This window comes from Garra rufa, chromosome 3, assembly GCF_049309525.1.
Source record: "Garra rufa chromosome 3, GarRuf1.0, whole genome shotgun sequence".
Lineage (NCBI taxonomy): Eukaryota > Metazoa > Chordata > Actinopteri > Cypriniformes > Cyprinidae > Garra > Garra rufa.
The window spans coordinates 51,593,792-51,613,665 of NC_133363.1; the positions used below are offsets into that span (position 1 = coordinate 51,593,792).

At 37.3% G+C, this 19,874-nt stretch overlaps 1 protein-coding gene and 1 long non-coding RNA gene across 2 annotated transcripts; both read right to left on the reverse strand.

The window, feature by feature from the left end:
- Nucleotides 1-876: 876 nt before the first annotated feature.
- On the reverse strand, nucleotides 877-4,958 carry LOC141331244 (uncharacterized). Its single transcript, XR_012355248.1, has 2 exons — nucleotides 4,850-4,958; nucleotides 877-1,277 (listed from the first exon to the last, which is right to left on the reverse strand). It is a non-coding gene; the product is annotated as an uncharacterized lncRNA (long non-coding RNA).
- A 2,953-nt stretch (nucleotides 4,959-7,911) lies between these two features.
- LOC141331328 (transmembrane protein 151B-like) lies at nucleotides 7,912-19,773 on the reverse strand. Its single transcript, XM_073836352.1, has 2 exons — nucleotides 19,016-19,773; nucleotides 7,912-12,633 (listed from the first exon to the last, which is right to left on the reverse strand). Exons 1-2 carry the CDS (start codon nucleotides 19,073-19,075, stop codon nucleotides 10,867-10,869), a joined length of 1,827 nt encoding a protein of 608 aa, XP_073692453.1. The 5' UTR covers nucleotides 19,076-19,773; the 3' UTR covers nucleotides 7,912-10,866.
- Between the last annotated feature and the right edge of the window lie 101 nt (nucleotides 19,774-19,874).

The window sequence follows — 19,874 nt, forward strand, 5'->3', positions numbered from 1 at the left end:
CTGCACATGGTTACTAGCGCAGTCCTGAACAGGGGTTCACATATAAAAACTAAATGTTATGGAATAACTCCCAAAAAAGTGTGCTTAACTGCAGAAAAAGATGTTCGGTAATGACTTTCTTTACAGATTTTTCATATACTTTTAAACGCATTTACCTCAAAATAATAGGGCCTATCTACTCACCATATAGTTACGAGAGAAAGTGACACATGAATACTTCCTGATCCTAAATTTAGGGGTGTAGTTAAAATCAGTCTCAGCCAATGGACTAAAACATACACTGTTTCGGTAGTGACATAAAAATGCGGGACAAATTTTTTTACATAAACTTTCATAATTTACAAAGAAAATATAACACAAATATTTTTTGGAACTTCATATTTTAAAAGAATTAAAAATATAATTTTAAAAACAACAATGGAAAAAAAATAATAATATTATTTTCATAAATTAAGATTTAGAGGTTAGGGTTCGGGACAGCCACCTCCCAGCCAAGTACCCAATAAATTATGATTTTTTTTTTAGATATTAAGCTTACTAATATTTTACATTTATTGTGGGTTTCAATAAATATAAGACCTGAGATTTAAATACTTAAATGCTTTTTAAATGCTTTTTAAAATTATGGCCACGGGACAGCAGTTTGGACCAATTCTGTAGAATGGCCTATATAAGCTAAATGTAGATGAGTTTGCAGATTTGGAGTATTTTTGCATTATTTGCTCACCAATGGATCCTCTGTAGTGAATGGGTGCCGTCAGAATAAGAGTCAAAAAAGTTGATAAAAACATCACAATAATCCACACAACTCTAGACCATCCATAACCATATTTGAAAGCAAAAATTCAGCTTGTAGATTTATTAGAGGTCTGCATGTTTGCTCTTAATAAACTTTATTTATATGCTTGAACATTATATAAATGACTTTTACATTGTAATCTCTCTCATGTATCTGCTTTCTAGTGATTTTAATCTGTATTAGTACTCTTTCTTTAAAACTGCTTGCTAAGTTTTCGATTCTGTCTCTCACGGGCCTCGTAGGCGTGTTTTGTATCCAGCAGCTCGTCTAGTGTCCGTCGGAGGCGGGCCATGTCCAGCTGTGTGGCTTCACACTGCTCCCGCAGGCTCTGGGTCTCCTCGTGCAGCTCCACTGCAGCCGCAGCCAGCTCTGTGCTGCGCTCCTTGCACTGGGTTTGTATTCGGACAGCATCCGCCAGCATGGACTCCACGCTGGACACCACTGAATCGGTCTGTGCCTTTGCTATCTCAGTCATCGTCTGGCAGAGGGAAAAAGAGGAGAGTGTGGCCTTGGGTAAAGACTGGAAGTAAACTGCGGAATGAAAAAATATGCTAATAGGTTTCAACTTTTTGATAGATGTTTAAAATGTCTTTTATAAGACGTACCTAATGCTGACCAAGACTGTATTTTTACAGACGGCAGTAGAGGGTTTGCACTTACGTCACAGTTTGGTCAGGTACCCCGATGCGCGGCCATATTGGCGATACTCAAATGTAAACAACAGAATGGATTGCACAGTTAATGTACTACTGAATTTCTGGGGCCTCATTTATAAAGACTTGCGTAGAAACCATCCTTGATTTTATCTAAGAACTTTTCTGATTTGATCGTAAGAGCGATAATTAACATATAAAATGAGCTCATTCCTAAAGCAAAAACTCTGTGACAATGGCAAGAAAAAAGGAGCGCAAGAAATCAAATTATAGTGAGGCTGAACTATCTGCAATACCAGGCATTACCACAAGGAAACGGTCGTACGCCAAGCTGGAATCTGACGTGGAGATAAGTACTTTTCCACGTCAAAGACGGTTTTTATAAATCTGTACTTTGACGTGGATTTGATCGTACGAACACTCTAAGATCAAATCAGTGCGTAAGAAAGTTTTATAAATGAGGCCCCTGATGTCTAAACCATGGGAAAAAATGTGTCAAAGTTGCCAAATCATGTAGAGAAGGACTTAGTAAGCGGGAAAGGGTGCGATATTTTGACAAACTAAAGTTAATAGGTGGTAAAGATATGTACGAGCAGTATTAATTAACATTATTAGCCTAATATTTCCCCTACCTGACCTGAAATGATAAGAACAAACACAAATGTGACCCTGGACCACAAAACAAGTCATAAGGTTAAATTTTACAAAACTGAGATATATATAAATAAGCTTTCTATTGATATATGGTTTGTTAGGATAGGACAATATTTGGCTGATGATACAACTGTTTGAAAATCTGGAAACTGAGGGTGCAAAAAATCAAAATACTGAGAAAATCACCTTTAAAGTTCTCCAAATTATGTTCTTAACTATGCATATTACTAATCAAAAATTACATTTTGATATATTTACAGTAGGAATTTTACAAAAAATCTTCATGGAACATGATCTTTACTTAATTTCCTAATGATTTTGGTATATAAAAAAAAATCAATAATTTTGACCCATACAATGTATTTTTGGCTATTGCTACAAATAAACCCCAGCGACTTAAGACTGGTTTTGTGGTCCAGGGTCACAAATGTTGTCAAGATTCTTGCTCTGGAAATCCTGGTTCAGTTTGGCCAACCACAAGTGCCTTTGGTTCCTCAAACCATTTTTTGCACTCTTCTCTTTGATTTGTTATATCTTTTAGCACTCTAGAGTACGGCAAATGTTTTCTTCCCGGTCCAGCTGATTAGTACAGCCCAAAACAAGACAATTGCCAATTTTTCAGCAGGAATAATCATTAAAATATGCCAGTTTCATTCGGTTCAGTGGCTTTGTTTACGTTCAGTGCCGCCAATATATCATTAGCCAATTGACCATATGCACGAATTACTTCCTTGTTTACTCAAGCCAGCTAAGTCATTTCCGGTCAACTGTACTGTGCCGTAATATGAGCGCACTTTGTTCGTTTTCTCTACATAATCCATTCACAATCGAAGAAAAGTGTTGTTTGTCTAAGAGGACCAAACGTCCATGTACACCGTTTCAAGAATGACAAATGCCAGTTTAAAAAAATACGCAGTAAATCGGCTAAATATGCGCGAGTCATTGCTATGATTGACAGTAATAACCGGACCAAACAAATGACAAGCTGATGTCAAAAAAAGAGCTTAAATGATTCAGACTAATTTCACAGTAACAAAACTACAGCAGTAGCAAGTTTGTGTTGGTTAAATATAGGCTATTAAATAGCTTTAATAAATATTTTATATAATATATAATATAATTTTATATTTAAATAATTTTAAGATAAAACTTAAAAGATGTAGTTATTAAATTTTATAAAATATTTCAAATTCATATTGATTCATATTGAGTGCATTATTTAATTATTATACCATCAATATTTAAATGTATTTGTAGTGAACTATATATTAGTATTTAAATAATTCATCTTTATTGGCTGTTTGTGTGTAAGCTTAATGACTTTCTGCACTTGCTATACTATATATATATATATATATAAAAGTACTACAATTTATTATACTAGTAATTTTATAATAAATCGAAAAGCAAGACGTCTTGAAAAATATATAGGGATTTTAAAAGTCAGCTTCATAATAAATAATCCTCTGCTGCCATCTATTGGTTAAATGGGTAATTCCATAAATAGACGTTGTTTTCCGTGAAGTCATTTTTTTTCCGATGCCGTTTTTATGAATGAAAAGTGAGTCCCTGAAGTACATCTGATTTCACAGCTGTAGAGTTAGAAAATAAAAAAGGCTTTAAAATATTGTAAGATTTTAAAAATGTGTTCATGACTATGAAGGCAAGTTAGTGATTATCAAGAATACGATTAAGATGTCCTTGAAGAGAATTATCGCTAGCTAGTTAACGTTAGATTAAACACGTTATGATAGTGTTTAGCTGTCAGTATTTAAATGTTCAACTATGCAGATACAGAGAGTACGGGATTGCCAGGCTCCGCATTTAAATGATATGTTGTTAAATAATATGAATCTGAATGTTCATGCCACAAACATTGTTTATAATGTTGCAATTATAATTTTTCTCAGTTTCTGATAAGAACGAGGAAGTAGATGAGTCTCAATTAGTGTCCACCTAATATGTAGCACATAGAAAATGAGCTTCAGCGGAAGTTTACGAGCTGGCTTATCTTTATGCGGAAGTTCTAAAGAACGCTCCGTGCATAAGGTCAATTGATGGCGGTCTTGGAAAAAAAACACTAGCTACCATAATAACCTGTTTGGTTACCCACATCCTTCAAAATATTTTGTTTGTGTGTGGGTTCAACAGAAGAAACTCATTCAGATTGGGAAAAACAGGAGGGTGAGTAAACAATGACAATTTTAAAGTTTTGGATAAACTTTCCCTTTAAGATGACACTTAACTTTGGCGGCTTTCTACTCGACATAAACTGAAAAGCTGCGTTCCAAAGTGTAACTGTTTATAATGTAGATACAGTGTTTGCCAGGGACTGTCATTAAGTGCATACTAGCAGACATCAGTGGAGCATTTACACTCGGTCAAAGTGAAAATGCGTCAGTCAACAGTCGTGACGCCTCATTACACACAGCAGCGGCACTCGGTTTGATCCTCCGGGCTTGAAGCAGTATCAAGCGGCTTACAGAGGCTTACCGAGCCTCTCTCACATCCATCTCATCTTGTGATTGCGAACATTAGCTACTGTTAAAACACGAGGCTGTATTAAAAGCAACAGCAGGTAAAAGTCCTAGCAAGTTCAGTGACTTCATTTAAAAAGGTAATGCTACCGCTTTGTATGCAGTTCTTGTTAACTCAGCATCCAAAACAAACTTTACAGTTGAACGCAAACAGCTCTAAAAGGCAAATTACTTTACACTTTAATCAGATATGGACCCAGACTTACCAGACTTTACTTCTGTCTTGGTCATGCAGTTTTTCTGCTTGCTGTCTCTGCGATTCAGCGTGACTGTTGTTAAATCCGTGATTTTCTCTAACGAGTGGCTTAAATCTACTTCACCTCAAATTAAATACGACAGGATTAACAGAGACACACAGGGACTGACTGACAGACTGAGAGAGACATTTTCATAACTAGAATTCTATTTGCAATTTATAAACCTTTTGTATGTAAACAAAAATAGACTAAGAATTAAGAGAAAACTTCATACAAGTGAGTACATTCATTTTAAATATATAGTTATTAAGAAACATGCTATACCAGAACTAGCCACTTGGCGGCATAATACAACCTGTGTGTCCAACGGTGTTGTTGAGTTCTTCATTCGGATTCGTTTTCACCACTGACTTCGGTTGATCCAGGTATTAACCTCCTTATGATTTCAACACGTTCTTTATGAAGTAAAACCGGGGACGTTCTAAAACGCTTAACGGGAAAAACGCTTAACGTGGCTTAACGTGCGTAAAAAACGACCAGGAAACCCCAAAAGGTTCTGTCAAACCTTACTTGGAACAAACTCTAAACACTATCAAAAGAACGAGTATAATATCACGTTAAGCGTTTTCTCCCCCAGAAGCCCATTATAAGGAAACAGCTTAACGTGGTTTAACTTACCTCAACAGCGACCAGGGAAGACCAAACTTCTGTCAAATTTTACGTATAATAAATACTTGCTGCTGTCAAAAGAACGAGCTCTTATTCAGCATATAAAGTGATCGCCCCCCATAGAAGTCTATTAATAAAAACGCTTTAACTTGGTTTAACCTTAACAACGACCGGGGAAAACCAAATTTATGTAAAATGTTACATATAATAAACACTTGCTGCTGTCAAAAAAATGAGATCTCATTCAGCATATAAAGTAAATAATATCACGTTAAGTTTTTTCTCCCTATAGAAGTCCATTAAGGAAACAGTTTAACATGGCTTGACATACCTTAACAACGACTGGGGAAGACCAACCTTCTGTCAAATGTCACATTATGATAAACACTTGTTGCTGTCAAAAGAATGAGCTCTTATTCAGCGTATAAAGTGAATAATATGTTAAGCGTTATTTCACATAGGCTAGAAGACGCTTCAACGAATTGAGAACATTGTAATTACGTTCAGTTTAATTTTGTAATAAGCATGAAAGTTAAGACAGGTAGCCTACATTTTATCCTGTCCCAGCTGTCTGCAATGATCAGTCCTTTGCGCAGACCTCAGTGAAAATTGGCACGCATAAAAACGAAATATTCACCAAAACTATGCCATTCGTTTGTGCTCGATTTGTGCTGTTGAAATGAGAGTCAGATAGAGTTTAAAAATACATTTATTGTTGTCAACTGCAGCTGCGTTTTTTTTTTTTTTTTTTTGGTTGTCCCTATCGTTTAGATTTGGTTTTCCCTAGTCGTTAAGATACGTTAAACCACGTTAAGTTATTTCCTTATCAATGGGGGACGCTTAACGTGATATAGGCTATTCACTTTATATTCGGAATAAGAGCTCATTCTTTTGCCACCAGAAAGTATTTATTATAAGTAAAATTTGACAGAAATTTGGTCTTCCCCAGTCGTTGTTAAGGTATGTTAAACCATGTTAAGCTGTTTCCTTAATGGACTTCTATAGGGAGAAAACGCTTAACGTGATATTATTTACTTTATATGCTGAATGAGATCTCATTCTTTTGACAGCAGCAAGTGTTTATTATATGTAACATTTGACAGAATTTTTTTTTTCCGGTAGTTGTTAAGCTACGTTAAGCCAAGTTAAAGCGTTTTTATTAATTAGACTTGGGGGGCGATCACTTAATATGCTGAATAAGAGCACGTTCTTTTGACAGCAGCAAGTATTTATTATAAGTAAAATTTGACAAAGTTTGGTCTTCCCTGGTCTCTGTTGAGGTAAGTTAAACCACATTAAGCTGTTTCCTTATAATGGGCTTCTATGGGGGAGAAAACGCTTAACGTGATATTATTCACTTTATCTGTGGAATAAGGGCTCGTTCTTTTGATAGTAGTTAGGGTTTGTTCCAAGTAAGGTTTAACAGAAATTTGGGGTTTCCTGGTCGTTTTTTACGTACGTTAAGCCACGTTAAGCGTTTTTCACGTTAAGCGTTTTAGAACGTCCCGTAAAACCGGACCTAACAGGGGCCTAGACCTGAAAACAAGAAACTTAATATATGACATAAGGAAGCAGCTCTACACACAAGGACTTAGATAAAACCTGTAGACATGTCTGGATTTTATCGGCCGCATTTTAGGGGCACTAAATGTAAACAATGCCACTGAACGAACGAAACTCAAATATTTTGCTGATTATTGCTGCTGAAAATGGCCTAATTATTGTCATGTTTTGGGCTGTACTAATCGGTCGGATGGGGGAAAAAAACTGAAGTACTATAGACTGCCAAAAGTTATAACAAATCAAGGAGAATAGTGCAAAAAACTGTCCGAGGGAAAAAAAGGCGTTTCTGGTTGGCCAAACTGAACCAGGATTTTTCTGTGCAAGAATCTTGACATTTGTGTTTGTTCTTATTATTTCCGGTCAGGTAGGTGAAAAATTAGGCTAATATCTTAATACTGCTTGTACACGTAATTTACCACCTATTAACTTTAGTTTATCGAAATATTGTGCCCTTTCCTGCTTACCACAAGTACTTCTTTATTTGATCAAACAGCTTCCACGTTTTTTTTCATGGTTTAGACAACATATTCAGTAGTACATTAACTGTGAAATCCATGCTGTAGTTTGGCCAATTTGGCTGCACATCCGGGTAACTGACCAAACCGTGACGTAAGTACAAACCCTCTATTAACATTACAAATTGTGGGAAACACTGCAATGGGAAAGTCAAATGCATTTGACTACACCTTCCAGTTGCAGTGTAATGAATCGCAAGCATGTTTTTCATTTAAACAGACTGTCAAAAGACATCTTTACATAACAAATGACTAAATAAGCAGTTAAATTTACAAAATGATACTGGACACCAAGTTGATACCAATGTCAAGGCACAAATAAGATTTCAAATCAAGCAGTTTATTATGTACCATCAGTATTACGTTTATCATGATCATCAGTTGTGACAATCCTTATTTTTCAGCCTGCCCTCCAACATAAACACTCAAACAAGCTTACATACCTCCTTTCATAACTCCAAGCCAAAAATGACTGTAAAACATAATTCAGGCAAACGTTTTGTTTGAGACATAACAGCAGTATTTTACTTGCCAACAACCTGGGGGGAGGGACAAATATAAAGCTCTTGTTTATTTAAACAGAACAAATTAAACATCTCAAGGAATTTGGCTACATCTGAAACAGCATTGTCACAAAAAAAGTATTGCTTTAATTTTGATGCTACTTTTAAATATTAAAGGGTTTTTATGATTCATCCAAGTCTCAAAAGGGTACTAGGAAAAAAAATTCAAACGTACATTTCCTCAAATACACACACTAAACATACAGACCAACCTTGAAATCTTCTGGAACTTAAAAGTAAATCTAAAAAAAATCCTCGAAGCTTCAGAAGACTATTGTGCATCCAATTAAACAATTCCGATTTCTAGAAATTCAAGTATGCCGGGAATCCAGGTTTCCATCGTCTAGGTATCAACAAGAGGCGAATAGATGAAACACACTGCACAGTCAAATACGGATGACATACTTTACATTCTCATTGTGATTTAATAGACACAACATCAGTGTTAGATCAACATTCACGTTGTGACAGAACATTTTGACAGTATTGCAAGAACATTTTCTTTTTCTTAATCAAAGGTGTTTTTAAATTATTATTTGCAGTATTGCAACATCTATGTGACCTGCTAAAGGATAAATGAGAGAGCATGTCTGCATGCTTATGGTAGGACTAAGCGTGTGCATTTTGACTTATTTGCAGATTATATTTGAAGCTCGACAGCGTAACACAAGTAGGAAGATTTGCGTTTGTACAAGTTTTCCAATTATTAAACACATTCACATGTGTATGCTGCAATGAGCTCACTACTAAGACATCTCACGAGGATCCACAGTTACCAGGAGATGGATGTATCTTGGCACACTAAGCAGTCTCATCTACGATTGGCCTATTTATTCACATGACGGTTCGGCCAATCAAAGACGAGCACAGAGGCTACGATGGAGGGCAACATGCTGTGCCATTATTTATGTCTGTGAGGTGGTCTTCTGTGTCAAGCTCTTCATGAGGCAAATTGGTGATACGATGTTGTACAAATACACAATTATCGACTAAAAAAACAAATATAAAATACATACACACAGTGAACACAAATTGATTAGAGCACCTCACAAAAGCTAAATTTCCTCAGCTGAGGAAACATCTTCACGTACTTTTACTAAAAATGTGTTACTTGGGATTTGCAAGCCAGCAGAAAGAAATTACTCTCAATGAAGCTGCAAGAAAATAGCTTAATTTGGTTATACAATAATGGAATCCATTAGTTCTTTCAAAGATTCGTTTCATAAGAACAGTAGATGCAATGAGAATTTTAAACGAAAAAAGAACAATTAAACAAACAGTAGCAATGAAAAGTCTCAAGAAGTTGAATCCCAACATTTGTGCAAGTTTATGATTTCTTTTCTGTTTTATAAAACAACTTTTTTTGACTTGTGGGATACACGGTGTATAGATTAATAACATTCCTCTTGATGAACTGAAATGTTTTGTTCTCTTCATGATCTTTGGAAGACTTTCCAATGGTCTTGTCTTTTGAAAGCATGTCTTTTGGTGCATTTTACTCCGTGACCAGGGGAGGTGCAGTTTATTGAAAGTTCTTCTTTTGTTGCGCATCCCCTTACATTTATACAAACACTCGCTACTTCTTTATTGCATAGATAAGTTTATAATAACATTAATCACTGTTTGGTCAATTTATGCATCAGTCTCAAAGGGATAGTTCACCCAGAAATAATAAAAAAAAATCTGTCATTAATTACTCACTCTCAAACCCATAAGACCTTTGTTTATCTTCGGAACACAAATTAAAATATTTTAGATGAAATCCAAGAGCTTTCTTACAACAGCGTTTTAGTGTCATGGTAAACAAAAAATCTAAGACTTCGAGAGTCAAGTCGAAATGCTTTGAGAGTAAGTCAAATATTACCACTTTATTCTCTAAATACTTTGACTGTATTCTCTAAATATTTTTAGACTTTATTCCCGTAATCTTATATTTTTTTAACGTGGCACTAAAACACTGTTGTACTTTCTGACCCGCCATAGATAGCAAGGGTTAATGTCCTTACTACGTTTCTGTGCCTTGATTGTGGTAGGAACCTTCCTGTCTATGGAGGGTCAGAAATTTTCAGATTTCATCAAAAACATCTTAATTTGTGTCCAGAAGATGAACGCAGGTCTTACGGGTTTGGAACGCCATAAGGGTGAGTAATAAATGACAGAATTGTCATTATTGGTTGAACTATCCCTTTAAACTGAACCAACGACCATTCCCTAAGTGCTGCCTCAAAAACTTTACTGACCAATCCCACTTAGCAACTGTTGCCACTCATTGTTTTCTCTGACAAGCTTTTGCACTTTTTTGAAAGTCTATGGTGGATCTGAGTGATTGGATACCTTTAAATGCAAGTTTATAGCTGTTATGGTATAGCATTGTTGCCAGTTCACTTATAATAGTGGCACAAAGTACCTACAGTTGATACAAGCTGTATATTTTTTCATTTTCTGATCTTTAACCAAATATGTATTCTTTTAATTTCCTGTGGTCAGCATTCACATTGGTTTTCACCTTTTTTACTTATTAATCATATGCATGCATTATTTAGAATGTATGTATATCTTCAGTTCATTCCTGTAGTATATTCTGTAAGGTGTGTCTGAGTTAGCAACAGTGACCAAGGGGAGTGGAACTTTGTTCCCTCACATTCTATTTGGCCTTGACTTTTCTAATCATCTCTCTTTTCTCCTGCCACCTCAGTGCACTTTTGATGGGAGTGCTTCAGGAAATGTCCTCACCTGAATGGCAACTCTCCTCTCCATGCACAATCAACACTGGGAAGAAAAAGGCATCCTGATATGTAGGAGGTCTGTCTGCTTCCCTTGGTTCCTCTTCTTCTGCACCTTCCTGTTGCTCTCTTTCCTCCCCGTTCCTTTCACCACCTTCTTCTTCTCTTTCCTCCACATTTGGCACCTCCTCATCCTCATCACCCTCTCCCCCCAGCACTCTTCTGCTTTCTTCATCTTGTCTAGCTCCCAAACCCAAGAAACCACCTCCCCCACTTGCCTCTTCTCCTCGTGTCGCAAGTCCTCCACCGACACTTCGGGAGTGGAAGAGGGACGATGGCCGAGGAGCTTGAAGCCGCCCCAATGAGAAGCCGCTCCTGCTGAGGACAAGCCGTCCTGGGCCTCCAGGACCAACCCCTGAGCCACTTGCTCTCATCCCAGCCATAGTTCCATTTAGCAGGGCTGCAGTCGGGCCTCTAAGCCGGGACGGCAATGAAGCACTACTTGTGGTGCGCCGGCAACGAGGACAGTTCTGGAGCAAGTAAGCCGAAGCGAAGGCCACTGGAAGAGTCGGGCCACCCGCTGTTGAGTTAGTCCCCTGCATGGCTGGAGGAGTGTTGCTACCTTGGTTACCCCCCGAACCGGGATCCATCAACAGGGCCTCAGAGTAGCTTGGCACCATCTGCTGGTTACAGCGAATGTGCCATTCCAACTCCGTCATGTCCACCGTATTAACACGGGAAATGGCACGATAGCTTGATCCGGTCCCTGGTCCAGGTCCGTTTCCATTCTCGTTGCCGCCTCCATTCTCGGTTACATCCCTGCTGTTATCATCAGCATCACCAAACAGTTTTTCTACATGGTAGTGCACATATGCAGTGCGATACTCTGCGACAACCCGAAGCGGCCAGGACAAGAGAAGGGCTGAGGCCAGCCAGAAAACTTTACGCCTGGCATACCAGGGCTGTCTGGCTGGGTCCGGAAAAGCAAGGATGTGCTCACGGAAGTCTACGTTCTTTAAATGCATTCCCTCCCGTGCCTCCATGTAATCATCAAGCCCTTCATTTTCACCAAAAAAACGTGCACGTTGCGTGAGGTAGGCAGCCTCGGCTCGGGCACTGGCAAAACTAAAGCATTTGGTGAAGCGCAGCCGTACCGCAGGGTAATCCATTAGGCCTCTAAGCTCTTTCGAAACGTCTTTGACGCCATACCTCGCATAGTCAAACTCTGAGCTCGCAGCATGCGTGTTAACACGCTCGTGATACACTTGCGTAGTGGTGTAGGCGTCCCCGTTGCGATAGCGCGTTACCTGTCTCGTCCGTCGCACATAATGGTAACTGATGGCCTTCCACCAGATGCACGGCGTTGCTTGCTGCAGCCTCTGCACGCGTTCGTACACCTCCGCAACCTCTGCTTGAGCCAACATGGCCGTCTTGGAGTAGCAGTGCCAGCACTCCACCAGGTAGACCACGTACAGCATAGCCAGGAAAGCGAGAGGAATATAAATGTAGCCGCTGGAACAGGGACTATCCAGATCCACTTCTAGGGGGGTGTAGACATCAGAGCTTGCTGAGGTCGTAGAGGGGTCTCCAGGCTCCACAACCGCAGCCTCGGGCTCTGTCGGAGCTAGCACTGGAACTTTGCACAGCTTGCACCAAGCTAGTGTGCCAAAACAGCCGAACATGAGCAGAGTGAGGAGAAGACACTTCCAGTGAGACTCTCGACACAGAGAGGCAGCCAAGGACTGCTTCACCGGACGCTGCTGCAGAGAGGTGATGACAGAGAGAATATGTCAGAGTAAGCATGAGGACAATAGGTTATAATAATTAAAGGATTTAGTTCACTTCCAGAATAAAAAAGGTTTTTGAGAAAAACATTCCAGGAGTTTTCAGCTTCAAAGGGCTCACATGATTCCAGCCAAGAAATAATGGTCTTATCAAGCAAAACGATAATAAATTAAATAACTTACATACTTTTTAATCACAAATGCTCGTCTTGCACTAGCTTGACTTCACACATTATGTAATCACGTTGGAAAGGTCACGCATGGTTAAATCTTCGCCTGTGTACTCTGGTTCAAAAAGGCAGGGTAGGGTGAAAATCTCCATTTTAATTTCTCCTTCAACTTCAAAATCATCAGACATTGTTGTTTAACTTTTTTTTTGTAAAGGCCGTTTGACTTTCTTTGCATGTTTGCTTAGTAAACAGTGGTTTGGTACTTCTGGCTACATCTTTCCATCGTGATTATGTAATGTGTGAAGTGCAAAATGAGCATTTGTGGTTAAAAAGTATATAATAGTTTTGTTTTGTTTTTTTTTAGAAAATGATTGTTTTATCTAAGCAAGACCCTTATTCCTCAGCTGGGATCGTGTAGAGCTCCTTAAGCTGTATTGAAATCCATTATGGAGAAAAATCCTGGAATGTTTTCCTCAAAAACCTTAATTTCTTTTCAACTGAAGAAAGACATGATCATCTTGGATGAGTAAATTATCAGGAATTTTTTATTCTGGAAGTGAACTAATACTTTAAGGCACTTATTTAAGATTCTTTTTTGTGAGTAAATCGCTGAATATTGCCTGGAGAAAAAACATGTATCAAATTAAATTTGAAAATTACTTGTATGGTTAAATTACAAAACACTTTTGGCCTGGCCTGAAATAAATTTCATGCACATTAGATTGCAAAACACAGACTTAATTACCTTATACCATCCACAAGATTCCAGACAAGCACTTTTAAGTGCAATTGTTAGAAAAAGTATGCTATTTGCTTTTTAAGAAACTGTCTGCAGTTTTATGTTGGAATATTATTTTTTAGCCTAATAGAGCATTTAAAATGTAAGCATTTTAATCTATAAACAACAGTGTTGGCTGAAATTAATTTATTCTCTCATGCATTCAAAAAGACCTGCCATGACAAGAGAATCAATCACAGTCTAATGTCACAGGACCATTATTTTTTTAAACATTTTACAAAATAATCTTATCGGTACTTCAAAAATATTATTGAAAACTAAGGAATTATAGTAAATATTTAATACTTAGAAAAAGAAAGAGAAATGCCAAATTCTTCTTTCTATATGTTACCCTGGACCACAAAACCAGTTGTAAGTAGCATGGGTATAGTTGTAGCAATAGCCAAAAATACATTGTATGGGTCAAAATCATCAATTTTTTTAATGCCAAAAATCATTAGAATATTAAGAAAAGATCATGTTCCATGAAAATATTTTGTGAATTTCCTACCATAAATATATCAAAATGTAATTTTTGATTAGTAATATGCATTGCTAAGAACTTAATTTGGACAACTTTAAAGGCAGTTTTCTCAATATTTAGATTTTTTGCACCCTCAGATTCCAGATTTATAGTTTTATCTCAGCCAAATATTGTCATATGTACTTATTCAGCTTTCAGATGATGCATAAATCTCAATTTTAAAAAAAATGTACCCTTATGACTGGTTTTTTGGTCCAGGGTCACATACATATATATATATATATATGTAAGGTGTCAACTGTTAGAAAGAAAAGATCACAAAAAATCTTGTCCATGTTATGTCCATTCTACAACTGAAATGTCCATTTGCACTCTCTCTCGAACACTGCATAATGATCTACTGTTGTCCATAGCTCCATAGCCCTTTTTTCCACTCTTTGTTTATTAACCAAACCACAAATTCAGAAATTAACATTGGAGTGGAAGTAGCAGGAGGATGTTGGCATTTGAATGACTGCTGTAGATTCTGAATGTGTGGTTTGGTTGAGTGAAAATGAGTGAAAGAAAACGGGCTATGCAAGAGAGAGGAACCTAATACAGAGAAAAACATTGGTTAAAGATGGAATATGATACATCTTTACAGTCAGAGAGATAAGTACGTTGGCAGGTGGAGCAATATGTCAAAGCCAGATACTCTGTCAGCATCCTTCACTTGACTTCAGTCTTTCATTATCCTTCCACAGCCTGTGCCACACTAATGCCATACTAAAATGTACAGAAATAGCACAGTATCTGTTGTAGCCTATTACTGCTGCCATCCAAATTAATTTAAAACTGCATTTCTGATATGACTCACAGCTTTCTTCCCTTCAAGCTGTCTCCATTTCTATTGATCTTCATGTAACAAGAGACAGGAGGTTAACTCAGCAGCAATGAATGAATAGAGAAGAGAGAGAGAGAAATGCTGTAGTTTGTTAATATGGAGGGCCTGGAGGTCAGTGCTGACTCTGGTCTTGAGCATTGTCACAGATTTGTTGACCAAACCGAAGTCATTATCTGCCTTGAAATAACACAGACCTCTTTTGATCAGATACTGTACCAGTGAGAGGACATCTATCAGACGGAGGAGCATGATAAATGTTAAAAGGAAAGAGCTAAGTACAGTGGCGGACAAAATGAGAAAGAGACGTTGCCAAGAAGGCTGGTAGTAAAACAACAGCCCCAAGGGAAAAGCTCTGCCAAGACCTGAGGGTAAAGACCAACATATTACCCTGTGTGGGGAAGATATATCACTTAATGATGCATTTTGCAGTACTTGAATTGTGTTTTATAGGTAAAACACTTTCTTTAGTTAGATGTTCTGATCAATAAACTCATTAATGCATCTGTGGAGATATGCATTATGATTTTACACCTCCAAACAGGGCTTTTTCAAATATCTACCATGTTACTACCATGGTTTTCTTTAAAGTACCTTTGCACCATGCAAACTTCAATATGTGAACATGGCAGTCATTCATTTCCAAGATATTAGCATATGATACCATAAACGTATCACTACAGCACTTACTTAAATTTTGTGCCAGTATGAGCTCTTTTTTTTTCAAAAGAGAAAAGAGAGCCAGATTGAGGACAGAAAAATCTGGGGAAACAATAAAACTGCAGTGCAGAGATAAAACATATGGTTAACAGGAACATACTGCAGCATGTTTGCTGTGAAAGGACGTAATAATATTAAACTGAGTCTCAATATTTACCACTAAAACAATTATGCAACCGAAATACTGGTCAGAGTACAGTTGATCATGTCATATGGCAAGCCGTTTATATGAATTATATTTACTCCTCATTATCAATAGTATGTATTTTATGTTACTAAAACATAACTTTATCGTTATATGGACCAAAAACTAATTTAAAGCATTTAGGTATTCAAATCTTAGGGGTTTATTGAGATCCTTCTATTATCTACTGAAATCCACAATATTTTAAATATTAGTATGCTTAATATATATATATATATTAGGGCCGGGACTCGATTAAAAAATTTAATCTAATTAATTAGAGGCTTTGTAATTAATTAATCGAAATTAATCGCATTTTAATCGCATGTAAATATTTGACCTGAGAACAGTGAGAATTAAGATTTTTACATGGATTTTTAGTATACCATTGAATAATGACTGAATACATAAGCTTAAGCAACAAAATATTGTTTATTTTTGTTCAACCAAGTCCAACAGACCAGTGCAATATTGCCATTAAGTGTAGCAAGCATAGGGTAGCAAGAGGCACGTTCTTTAACGAGTCTTTCATTCCGAGAACTCTGCTCTTGTGTTTGCTTAATTATGCATTTAAACGTTAATGACCAAACCTATCATTATAAATGTTGCTGCACAAGGAATATAACGCGGATAACATTTAAAAAAAATAGTTTTTATCAGGTTACACACTGATTATTTATCACTCAAACGTCAAACCCCTTTCTCTACCTGTCCGTTGGTCGCGTATATCCTCCATGTTTGTAGTTTTTTAACACTTTTTATGCGTGTTTGTAGTTCTAATCGAATCCTCGTTCACGGCGCAGTGTGTTGCGGGCAATATTAGCAGTTAAGAGTGTGCATTGATCGTTAAGTAGTAGACCATCCGGGAATCTTTGGAATACTTTTTAAACATACTACGATTTGGGACATTCAATACTATTTAGGACGGACGCAGTTCTTTGGCTTGTCTGAACGCTAGTTTGTGCTCCAGTATAATCGGTCCGCCGAATCTCATCTAGTGAGAAACGTTCCGCGGTGCAAAACTTAGTGCGATTAAAATGCGTTAAAAAAATTTAACGCGTTATTTTTGTGTAATTAATTAATCTAAATTAACGCGTTAAAGTCCCGGCCCTAATATATATATATATAAAATCATCATTTATTGGGTACTTTCAATTGGGAGGTGGCTGTCCTCAACCCAAATTCCTAAATTTCAACTTATGAAAATGATATTGAAATATTTTTTTCCATTGTTGTCCATCTTTTTGATTATTTATTATAAGTGAAGTTCAAAAAAATATTTATTTTATATTTTCTTTGTAAATTATTACAATTTATGTAAAAAAAAAATCGTGTCCCGCATTTTTCATGTCACTACCAAAACAGTGTATGTTTTAGTCTGTTGGCCCGAGACCGATTTTAACGACACCCCTACATTTATGATCAGGAAATATTCCTGTGTCCTCCTCTCTCATAGCTACAAGGTGTGAGTGGATAGGTCCCGTCATTTTGAGGGAAATGTGTTCAAAAGTCTGAAAAATCTGTGTGTTTAACTTTAAAGAACATCACTACCGAAAACACCTTTTTTTTCTCTGCAATTAAGCACACTTTTCCACAAGAAGTTATGTATGTACGACTGTTCAGAAGTGTGCTAGCTAACCATGTGCTGATTAGCATCTTTGAGCTAGGTTCAAAAGTATCTAAAATTTTCACTACCAAAACATTTTGATAGTGACAAAACTGGACACATAATCCTCATATTTGGGGGAAATAAAGAAAATTTTAGTACAGTTATGCTTTTTTAGTATTTTAGTATGTAATGAGTTAAAATTATGTAATGCGATGTGGTTGCTACCGAAGCATTACTGTCACTACTGAAAAAGTGCAGTCACAACCAAAACATGGGATGTTTTGTCAATAATAAAGTATACTGAATTATCAACTAAGGTGTTATGATTTGCTTCGATGTATATTCAAACTAATAAATAATCAAGTTTGAAATCAGTATGATCAACTTTTTGCCTTTTACAAAGAAAATTTGGACTCAAAATACAATAAATCTCATAAATTACACTTGAAATATTAAAGAAAATAACTGTTATGGATTTACTTCTGAAGTTTTTTTAATAAAAACAAAAAAAATAAATAAAAATACATTTTTAAAGTTATACTGTGCTGTAAATTATAATATTTTATGCAATGCAACATACGAGGACGAGATGTCAGTCAGCTGTATCAGCAGCAGTCATTTCGCATGATGGAAACGCCTTCTGCCTTGCATTATGAATTGATTTTTAAAAAAATAATAATATTTAATTTAAAATATGTTCTATAATCTTAGTAGTGCTTGTTTATGGGCATCTTTCAGCTACAAGTGAAATGTTAGGCAGCAGTCTGAGGTTCATAGTTCCCCCGGTGAACAGCAGCCCATCACCAGCACGAGAATTATCGCTAAATGCTATATTTAAATGTTCAATTTTTTATTTCTACAATGCTTGTTAAACAATTTTAAATGTATGTAATATTGTAAACTATGCTGTATTCATCCCAATAAATTCACTTTGTTATATTTTTGGCCATGGGTGTTCTTGTTTAATAATAAATGTTTATCTTTTCATTATTGCTGTTACCTCTATTATGATGTTTGAGATGTTTTAATTTCCAGCCCATTTTAAGCCAGCAATATAATTCATTTTAAACAATAGTAGACTCAAAACAACCCAGCACGTTGGGTAAAAACATTTAACCCAACCAACTGGGTCAAAATAACCCAGCATGTGTTCAGTCCAATATTTACCCAAGTTGGGTTGTTTATAACTCAGCAATTTTAGAGTGTAGTAACAGATTTGCCTTTGGAAGGTACTATGTATAATTGTCTAAAAAGTAGGCCTACTAGTAAAACTGGAATAAATACTAGTATCAAATAAATACTGGTGAAACTAAAAAGGATACTACTGTATTCGTTCCTGGAATGTTTACTAGGTAGTAATTACAAAAATTTAGCAAATAATGTTAAAACGGCTTGCCATACAAGTCGTGGCAGTGTTTCCGTGCTCAACATTAATAATGACCGTACTATACAACACTAGCTAACCTTTATATGTAAACACAAAAACACAGAATTTATTTGGGATATGCGAGAATTCACACGCCCTCGTCTCACCTCTTCCCTCCCAGCTCCGTTGAGAATGGGCTCCTCTCCATCTGCTGTCGTCTCCTGCATCTTTCCTCCGTCCCTCTAGCCCCACGGAGACACCCCGGGGAAGGCTTCAGGATGTGGCGGCCCTCGTCCGGGTCTTCCCCTGCGGGTAAGTCACCCCATCCGCCGCTGGTCCCGATACGGTTGCTCGAGAGCGGCAGCCTGGGCGAAGTCGCATGAACAACGCCACATTACCCACCCGCACTCTCCGTCTCCTCCTTGCCCTTCACACATCAAGTGCATGCATATCTTCTCAGATAGTCTCTCGGTTCTGACCATTTCACCACCAGCTTCATCACCTTCACTGTGGTGAGGATGATGAGGTTGTTGTCATGGCTGCATGTCCAGAAACATGGATGATGGGACGAGAATGCATCGAGGATTTTCTAACGCACACGCCTGTCTGAATACTGGATGCAGGCAGCAAAACGTCAAAACACATTTCCACGAAAGCAACCAACGTCGATCCAAGGCGCCCTACTTGTTTTTGTCGATATGCGTGTTTCTCCTTGAGGGAGATTCAGAGGACGTCAGCGGAGTCCCCCTCCAATCTCCTGTAAGGCAGAGCAGCTGTTACCTCAACACTCGTTTCTTAACACTGATGTCACCCACCTGGCCCCATACAGCTAGTCCCGATCCATTGCACCAATGCCCCCTTGCAATTCTTTCCCTCATTTTAATGCACATTTTGCCTTTTTTCAAAATCTTATGCTTCAGTGCTTAACGCTTAGACACAGCAAGTTTGCAATTTTTGTTTGAAGCATGGAATTGAACTGCAATACTCCAGAGGGGTGAGAGAAACATACAGACAGCAAGTTAGAGA